Source organism: Labrus bergylta, chromosome 21 (assembly GCF_963930695.1).
Source record: "Labrus bergylta chromosome 21, fLabBer1.1, whole genome shotgun sequence".
Lineage (NCBI taxonomy): Eukaryota > Metazoa > Chordata > Actinopteri > Labriformes > Labridae > Labrus > Labrus bergylta.
The window spans coordinates 20,151,861-20,161,352 of record NC_089215.1 but is presented as its reverse complement, the minus strand read 5'-3'; the positions used below and the strand labels follow the sequence as shown (position 1 = coordinate 20,161,352).

Below are 9,492 nucleotides of genomic sequence, written 5' to 3'. Positions count from 1 at the left end.
AGAGGCTTTAAGTCTGGACCATAGTCCAGTTTGAGTTCAGCCGGTGGCAGCAGTATTTGCATGTTTTACATCTTCTGTTTTCAGTGTGTTGACGTGACAGAAGAGCAAATGCTTTAGATGTCATGAGCCGACAGCCAGATGATGGAAAGGGATCGCTTTGAGAAGTCTATCTTACTTTGCCATGGATGTCTTTCTTTTTTAAAGAAGTTCAGAGAAACCTTTATTTTCTGGTAATCGTGTGACAGCGTTACTTTCTCTGGACTACAAATGAGAAGCTAAAAATCACGACTTAAACCAGCTTTAAAAGGACTTGGGACTTGAATCCAGGCTGTATTTTTTTTCTGTTTTTTTGATTATACTATTTATTTTTAATTAAATGTGCGGTTAAAACGACTTCATAGACAGCAGAATGGAGAACCCTGACGTGCTTCTTCAGTCGTTCAGACAGTTACACAGCATGGAGGTAAACACAGACGTAAGTTCAGACCAACAGCCAGAGCAGCAGAATGTGACCCAGCTTGACTCCTTCGAGGGGCCACTGGAGCCAAAGATCGCCCCCCCAACGCTGGCCCTCATCGAGCTTCGCATACAGCAGCTAAAAAACAGGCGCTTCCTTCTGCTTAAGCTGCAAAACTTAAGAGACAAGAAAAATGACAATAGTGATGGACCAACAGAGGAGTGTGAGTCATCCTTTCAATTTTTTCATTTTTCAATGAGGAGAATGATAAGTCCACACAATAGCTTCCTAATTCAGTGACAATGTGATTTCTTCAAAGAAGTCATTTTTTAAAACCTGGTTTATTAAAATGAAGACTAATTTGCATCCCCACACATTTTCATTAATTCCTTATCATCACCTTACTGAATGCATACAATATAATATTAAAGGAACATATTGAAAATCTTTTTTTCTTTTCTTTTTAATTGCCAGCCTTAAGCAGACACTTGAGGAACTGCAGTTTTTTTTTGCACTTCTGCAAAAACTTCTGGTTTAGATCAGGGCTCCATTCAAAACTACTGCAATGAACATGTCCTCATGATTGTACCCATCTCTTCTGATGTCAGTGACCAGTGAGGACAGTGACAAACTGTGTGAGCCGGAAGCCATCCAGAGGGAGCTGGAGGTGCTGCAGGTCCAAATGGAGGAGTTGAGAAAACAAGACAAGAGCTCCAAATCCAGCAATGGCACTTCTTGGACAACCATCCCTCTCAGTTAAAGAGATTTTTTTTACATTAAGATATTACTAAATGCATCCATAATGTCACTTAAAAATTATATTAATTCTGTCAAAAGGTTAAACATTTTTTATTGGAATTAATCAAAATTTTTAATAGAATGTTTGAAATTTCTTTAATTCACATTTCAAATTAAAATTGGAAAGCTTGAATTTCTTTACTGTATAGGCTGAGGGTACTTTACTAGCTGTTTGAATTAAACCCTGCTTTTATTTTGAAATAAAGTAAGGACCAACTGGTAGATCCAAGGTTACAATATTAACTTAACTACAGAAAAATAAACTTGTTACGGATCAAAAACGAAATGAAAACCACTCAAAGGAATGTAAGATATGTGATGTCATGAGGTTGATATTACTTTCAACTGAGCTGCCTTAAAAACATTTAGTCATTCAAAGATGCAGCAGTGTCGTTCTTTTGCATCCCTGTGACTACAGGGAGACAGCAGAGGCTTATCCACGGGGCACATAAAGGGACAGAATAGAAAGCGATTAGTCGTGAATAAAAGAATGAATGCATTGGTTTCAGACCTTAATTAATTGTGATTAACTAGTTATGGCTGACAGCTCTAATTACTTCTTTGAAATCAGGTCAACAGGAAACAAGTCCCACTGTTCATTATACTAGGAAACCCTGCGGTGGGGTCTACATGCTGCCACCTCTCCAGCGGACACAGGAGGACATTACACCTGCCACAGAAAGACCAACAGACCCAGTCGTTCCAGGTAGTCACACCACCTCAAACACATGTTAAAGGCGCAAGACTATCAGTTATTCATTTAAAAAATATATTTTTGTTTTTTTTCTCTCTTGTGGGCAAGTGGACAGTCTGGGTCAAATGGCAGCTGTCACTCAGTGTCCATCGTGTCAGGAGGTCGTCTTCACAGAAACCCATGAAAAAATTGGAGAGGCTGTGTGGACGCTTTCCTGCTTCTGCATCATGTTTGGGTACATCTCAACTCAATTTAAAGATTTTGACAATGCCTGACTGCTTTCTAAAGAGTGGTCTTAAAGGATTAGCTTGTTATTTCTTTAACTACAGTTATTCTGTTTTTTGCTCAGAGTCTCATGTCTGCACTACAGATGCACTTTCATAATGGCTGGAAGCAGGATAAAAAAAAGCTAGCCTGGTTTTGTATGCTAAGAAACTGCATGTAAAGTTCAGTAAAACAGGACATATCTTTTTGAGTTTCTATTTTCAAAAGGATTAAAAATAACCTAATTCTGGTTTATGTTGGATCAGTACTTTTTGACACTTACTGAGCTGTTTTCCTTATTTCCAGTCTTTATGCTAAAATATGCTAATTATCTTTGGGTTTTAGTTTAGTAGCCAACAGACAGCTACTGTATGAGAGACGTAGGCTATTATTGTTGAAACTCCTGGCAAGAAGGTCAATACATGGATTAAAGTGTTGATTTAGATTAAGATTAAGGAACTTGTTTTTATTTATTAGCTACTCTTACTGATGAGTTTTTCTGTTATAAGAACATGTAATATGTTAAAGTGCTAATTTGACTTTTAATAAGTTCTTTAATTACTTTATATGGATCTAAGAAACTAAACTAGTAGTGCGCCAATATGGCAGACATACGTTATTAGCTTCACAATGCTACCAGTTGTAACATATATTTACAAATACTAACATTTGGAGCTAAAAACTTTTTTTTATGAAGGTAGACACCCTCCATTATTCAGTTCAATACACTTAGAGATTTTGCTTTTAAAACCTTACTTGGGTAGGCTATATCCAGTAGTTAAAGCTAGCACGAGGCTAACTAATGTTTGCTAACTTTAGCTCTATTGCTGTGAAGTGGCATGATAAGGCTTTACAGACCTGTAAAACCAGTATTAATCTGAGTGATTATTTATTTATGTCACAAAACTGGCAAGGCTTGCTGATTCATAGAGAAGTTTTCTGTTATTGGGAGGAAGTCACCTGTTGGATCATCTGAGTTATTTGCATGGTCAACCGAGAGAGACGGTTGTGTTCCAGTGACATTTCAAGAGGAGAGACCACTAGCAACAATGTAATACTCCAAATCACATAGCATAGCATTTGATAAACATACACTAGGAATTATGAGCAGCCTATAAAAAAAAAACTATTGGTATCAGAAATGGCAATCAGTTAGGCTAAATGGTGATTCTGAAAATCGGTATTGCCCTGATTATAACTATTGGTGCACCTTTTTAAAACAAACGTTGTGGAGAGGCAGTTTTTGTTGCTTAGATTAACCCTGACCTTACTTTCTGTAACAGGCCAGATCTCTTACTTCATTCCTCCCTTCCTTTTACAGGTGTATCGCAGGCTGCTGCTTGATCCCTTTCTTCATGAAACGTCTGAGGAACATCCCCCACAAGTGTCCAAACTGTCAGGCACACATACACACCTACCGGCCAATCTGAAAAAGAGGTTAAAGTTTCATCAGGCTGAATCTGACTTGGACAGTAACATGTCATGTCTTCTATACAGGAGGGACTGTTTCCTGTGGAACAATGTTCATATTTGCTTTCCATCTGGATGAGAACTTGTTTTACTAGTTGACTTTTTCTTGGCTCAACTGATGATGTACATTTGCCTGGAGGTGACTAACAGCACTGATATGAACTGCATAAAGGTTCAAGTATATTTATTTAAACATGGCTCTATGACTGCCATGATTTTGTCATGTCGCTGTTATGACTCGCTGTGAAAGACAGCCTCAGTTTTACCTGCGAGACATCTGATTATCACAGACTTCATGTGAGCATTCACCTCGACTGTTATGAAAACACCGCTCACTACAATAATAAGTTGTGAGGCTGCGTCAGAGCACTGGTGCCCACATTTAAAGCAGCCTCTTTGCTGCTGATGTCAGAATACATCTGTGGTTTGTCTGTGGGAGGGAGGAAAATGTTTGACTACATCCATGACAGGAATATGGAAATACACCCGAGGCATTATGCAAACACTCACCTCTAAACAATCAAGTCCACCATAGAAGACTGTCATCCAAAACCTGGTCCAATGTGTGATGGCTTTTCTCTTTGCTCTTCTCTCCTCCACCACTGTAAACAAAGCTATTTCACACTTAACGATGTGAATTATTTTGGTATTCACTTCTACGACAGGTATTCACAGTACACCATTTTATTATTGACACATAAAGGCATACAGTACTTATATACATCTTTTGGAATATTTACAAAATAGAGAACCCATGGATGTTACACATGTATAAAAATATGCATTACATCTATATAAATATGTACACAATGTGCAAAACAAATGGCATACAAACAACAAGAGGCGTGGCATGGGTGGTGGAGATACAGAGGATGGTGTCCTTCCAATAATGTCCTGTGAATTTCAGTTTTAAGAATAAAAACGTAGTTCTGTTCTGTGGTCCAGCTTCTCCACCTGAAGATGTTCAATGTTCACATTATGTTGAACAAGGGAATGAAGACAAGCAGACGAGCTGATATGGGAAAGCCTGAGCCAACACCTTTTACCTCCATTTGGTACAAAGAAAAGAAGCTGACAGGAACCTTTAGACTGACAGTGTTTCCAAAAAAAACCAACCTCTAACATCACGGGGGTTATGCAAAATAAACCACAACTTAACCACTCACATGTAAGTGCTTCTGAACTTTTTTTTTCTTTATCTATTACTCTGAACTAAAGGTTCTCATAATAATGAAACCAAGGCAGGATCTGACATACAGTACAGTACATCAAGGGAGAGCAGCCATTATTGCTTTTTGCTGTCCCTGTCAATGTTAAGTGGTGTCACATTGAGCCCCGTTGAGCCACATTGTGTAGAGAGACTGCAGCCCAGAGGTTTGAGTATGTCTGATATGGAAAATAACATGAAAAAAAGAAAAAATGCAAACCAAAAATATACACATGAAATCTTCTTCTTCAGATATTACATAAGCAGAACATGAGTATTTTTTTCTCTTTTGTTTTACACCCTTAAAAAAACTGATAATTTTTTTTTAAAGTGAGAAATTAACTCAATGTGATATTACGCCCCGATGCCTTTTTTTTGGTAATTCAGTATCAAATTTGATATCCTCAAAACTTCAAAGAATCCAGAATTTAAAAAAACCCACAATAACTCGTCAGCTGTTCCTGGATGTACATGAACAGCTCTTTCTATATCAGACTCAACACTTAAAAACCAAATGAAATACAAGTGAACCCTGCAGGCAGCTTTTTAGTGGGGTTCAGGGTCCTTGCAACTAAAACCAAAGGAGCACGAACCAGAAGGCGAGGACGAATGAGGTCGTGTCTGAACAGAGCTTTGACGAGGAAAAAGAAAGAAAAGAAAAACAACACCAAAATGCAAGTGTGTGCAGTATTTGGAGTTCAACTTGGCCTGATCTAATGATAAAACAGCACCGGCATTAAGGGCTCTCGGGTCAACAAGTTATTGCTGATGTGAGCATAAAATCAGCGTCAAAAAAATAAAAAGTATGAGATTTTTTTTTCTGCTTGAAGTGACCCTGAGGTGAGCATGTGTTGCCTGTGAAAATGGGTAGGGGAGCTGCACAAGAAACAAGGCAGTGCCCTCTAGTGCCTATGGATGAAATGACAGGGTAAAGTGGTTTTAATGTAATGATCATTTGATTTAAAAAAAAATGTTTTATCGAAGTGCCTTACAGATAAACTGCATCAACCCTAATGGAATATGATCCATACTGAATCAGGAAGTCAACATTTAGCTTTGAAAGAAACAGTGAGCAGGATATGATGCAATCAGTTAAAAGTAGCTAAGCCCTCTTCACTGACGGCCCCGCTGTGCGTCTCTCCTCAGAGGTGTCTGTGCGTGTTTTTTTTGGACTGGAGGACACCAACTGAACAACAGAGACGAAGCAGAAACAGTCATCAGAAGCCGATTGATTAGTAGAGTTTTGGAATATGTCGGATCTGTAATAAAAAGATTTGATGTTAGAGATATCTGCACATTTTCTTCAGACGACTTTCAGGCGACGCAGCCCGAGATTAAACATGAATACAATCATGCACAGAGACACAGGTGAACATGCAAGAGACAGGAAGACAAACACACACACACACACAAATCAACATGCTTTCTTGCTTAACTTCCTCCCTGGTCGGGAAACAACGTCGTCTAGACGCATCACAAGTCAGACTGTTTCACCGACCGAGTGTTGGATTATTTTGATTCCTCCACATGATGGCTAGACGCTGTTAAAGCAGTTTGACTTATAAGCAACAGAGCAACAGGTAGTTATTAGCTAGCACATTAGTTGGCTAGTGGTGTAGTAATTTGCAAGACAGACAGACAGACAGACAGACAGACAGACAGACAGACAGACACACACACACACACACACACACACACACACACACACACACACACACACACACACACACACACACACACACACACACACACACACACACACACACACACACACACACACACACACACACACACACACACACACACACACACACACACACACACACACACACACACACACACACACACACACACACACACACACACACACACAGTAGGACAGCTCCATATAAAGCTCCAAAGACATCTTGATTCCTTGATATAATTTGCAGCACACACACACACACACACTTCACCCCTTTTTCCTATACGTGTCTGCTTGTGTTATAAATTGATATATGTTCCCTTTACAACATTTTATGTCAGTTTACTGTCAGGAGAAAAAAAACAGCTGCCAACTTTTACATGTCCTTTTTTGTTTTTCATCTTCTTCAATCTTTTAAAAACTACATTCAAAGTTTGATTCTTGGACAACAACTGCATTATCTCTCCGGAGCATTTGGCCGTGTGATCTTTGAAACAGATCACTTCATATGAGCAAACACCTTGTTTTATGCAAAGTTCACATTTCCTTGTTCTGAGGTGGATGAGGCGCCTTTTTTTTATTTTTTTAGTGCATAGCTCTCACGTGAGGCGGAGGAGCTCGCTCCTCTCGTCGCCCGACTGAAGTCGAGTGTTTTTGTTCTTTACAGTCATTGGTTCATCGGCTTGACCAGCCGGGTCGTGTTGGGTCAGAAGAAAACAGTCACATCTGATACAACACATCAGATTAGTCAGCAAACATGTCGTCTATCATCATCAGAATGTTTAGAGTGGACCAGTGAGAAAAGAGGCTTCACCTCCTCTCAGCTGGGGGTCGCTTTAAAAATTGGCTGACTCGTGCGTTAGACTTAAAGGGAACTTAAACATTTGATTTGTCCAGCACCAAGACAGGATAGAGCATCCCAGACCCCCAGTCAGTCTAAGACTTCCCAGTGGTCAGGATCAGAACCTGTAGTGATAAAACGTAGCTGTCCAAGGCCAGCTTCAAACGTGTAATAAAGAGGACCTAATGTCCTAGAATTATTCAATCTAACTGGGTTTCTTCTGCACTCTTGTCACACAGTCATTGTGCTTTGACGTAGCTTTGATATGCCGAATGGCACAGTGTGCTTCAGCAGAACAGACGGCTTCATGTCTGGATAACTCCAGAAGTTTTTAGGGAACACTTTCAAATGCTGCTACTGTGCTCACAGAGTAAAACAGACACAGTGTTCAAACTGAAAGCCAGCCGGGCAAAAGACTTCCAGCAGAAACAGTCAGGAAAATATCAGCCATTGATTCTATTCTGGCTCACTGTCCCGAGACAAAGTTCAGGTGTATTGAGCTTTGTTTGCAAATTGCACAAAACAGCCCCCTTGTATTTTTCTAACAGAAAGTCTAAATGAGCTGATGTGGGAACGCTGCTGGAGAATTCACCTCGAGGGAGCGGTGACGTTTATTCCCTGCGATCAGTGCTCGACCAGACTGCCTGCATGCGACCGGTATGCGCGTAATTAAACGGCTGCATTATTGTTTCTGATCTCCAGTATGTTCTTCTTTGCTCTTTTGTTGATATTGTGATTCTTAGAACTACACGTACTGTAGCATAGATATGAAGGCAAATCATTTCATTATAGCAGTGTGTAGCGGACTCTGTTGCTTCTGGGTCTTCTTTTCCCCCCCTCGCGTCTGAGACAGTGTCCCGAAGTTTTTGGGGAGTGCATATGTGAAAACGGCCCTTAGTGTGGGTTAAAGTGTATTTACAAACAGTCCATGCTACCAGTGATATTTGGCTCTGTCTTCTTATATCTGCAAATCATCCTTAAAATCACGTTTAAAATCCCGTGAGTGACGTCAGGAGACCTCTTTTTAAAGCTGTGCAAACTCCTGCTCGTAGTTTCACTTAAGTGCACTGCCTGTACAGCACTTCTTATTGTAGTAAAGTGGGAATTTTACAGGTGGTATGGATGGTCTGTGCAGAGAGAGATGGTACAGGAATGCCACTTTTCCTCCTTATTTTGCTTTCTTTCTTTCTTTCTTTTTTTGCTTGAAACCATTTCATCTTTGCAGTCTCCTTTTTCTCCTCCTTTCTTGTTATCCATCCATAAATCCTTTCTGTGGCTCTGCAACTCCTTTCTCTGGATCTTTTCTTTCAGCCGTCCCCCCGTCAGTCCCAGTGCAGCTGCAGGTCGTGTGAATCCAGGAAGTCCGTAGGTATCCCGAGTGGTGTGAGCGCCCCAGCTGGACCCGGTGGCATGGTGAGGTCCAGCCACTCCATGTTGTCCAGGCCGGGGTCCGTCAGTCCCATGTTGAGGGAGGAGGGCGGCGAGGAGGAGTCGCAGAAGGACAGATCTGACGTGTCCATTGGCGAGTAGGGCTGCTGCTCCATCAGCTGTGCCTGCAGCTCCAGCATTAGGCCCTGCGTGCGCGGGTCTGATGATGCCGTGGTGTCGGCCAGTGTGCGCTCCAGGAAGGCCTCCAGCTGGTTGTCTGAGGCCAGTGAGGAGAGGCTGGGCATGTTCTGACCAATGACGGGGCTCAGGGTCGGGGGAGGGGCCAGCTGGATCTGCGGAGGTGGCCTGGAGATGGCGGTGCTGACGGGCAGGGTGGTGATGTTCGCTGTGACTGGGTGGGTCTTAGTGAGAGACACTGAGGGGTCATGCTGGATGAATGGAGTGATCTCTGCAAAAGGACAACAGGGAATTAAAAAATGTAGATTATTATGAGGGTTCCACCAATGAGAGTTTCTTTGAATGAAATAACTGAAACTAAATTCTCACAGGAAAAGTGGTTTTTTCCAGGCAGAAAAGCGCTGACTGTGCGCTCCGGAGTGCTAGCATGAAGCGTTTGTGCAGCGAGATGAAAAGCACTGCAAGTCCATCCTGTCTCTAAGACAACAGTCTGTTAACAACGGCCGCTCTT

The 9,492-nt window shown here is 41.2% G+C and overlaps 2 protein-coding genes across 5 annotated transcripts in view; one reads left to right on the top strand and one right to left on the bottom strand.

Annotated features, from left to right (window-relative positions):
• On the top strand, positions 1-4,622 carry LOC109990422 (uncharacterized). Its single transcript, XM_020642557.3, has 5 exons — positions 1-680; positions 1,066-1,212; positions 1,827-1,961; positions 2,058-2,184; positions 3,535-4,622. The coding sequence occupies exons 1-5, from the start codon at positions 410-412 to the stop codon at positions 3,641-3,643; spliced, it is 789 nt and encodes a 262-aa protein (XP_020498213.1). The 5' UTR covers positions 1-409; the 3' UTR covers positions 3,644-4,622.
• mrtfba (myocardin related transcription factor Ba) overlaps positions 4,352-9,492 on the bottom strand; it is a 27,327-nt gene continuing 22,186 nt past the window's right edge. For all 4 annotated transcript variants that reach the window (XM_020642560.3, XM_020642562.3, XM_020642561.3 and 1 more), the window contains one exon: positions 4,352-9,252. In XM_020642560.3, coding sequence (XP_020498216.1) covers positions 8,738-9,252 — 515 coding nt within the window. In that variant the 3' untranslated portion in view covers positions 4,352-8,737. The remainder of the gene's footprint in view (positions 9,253-9,492) is intronic.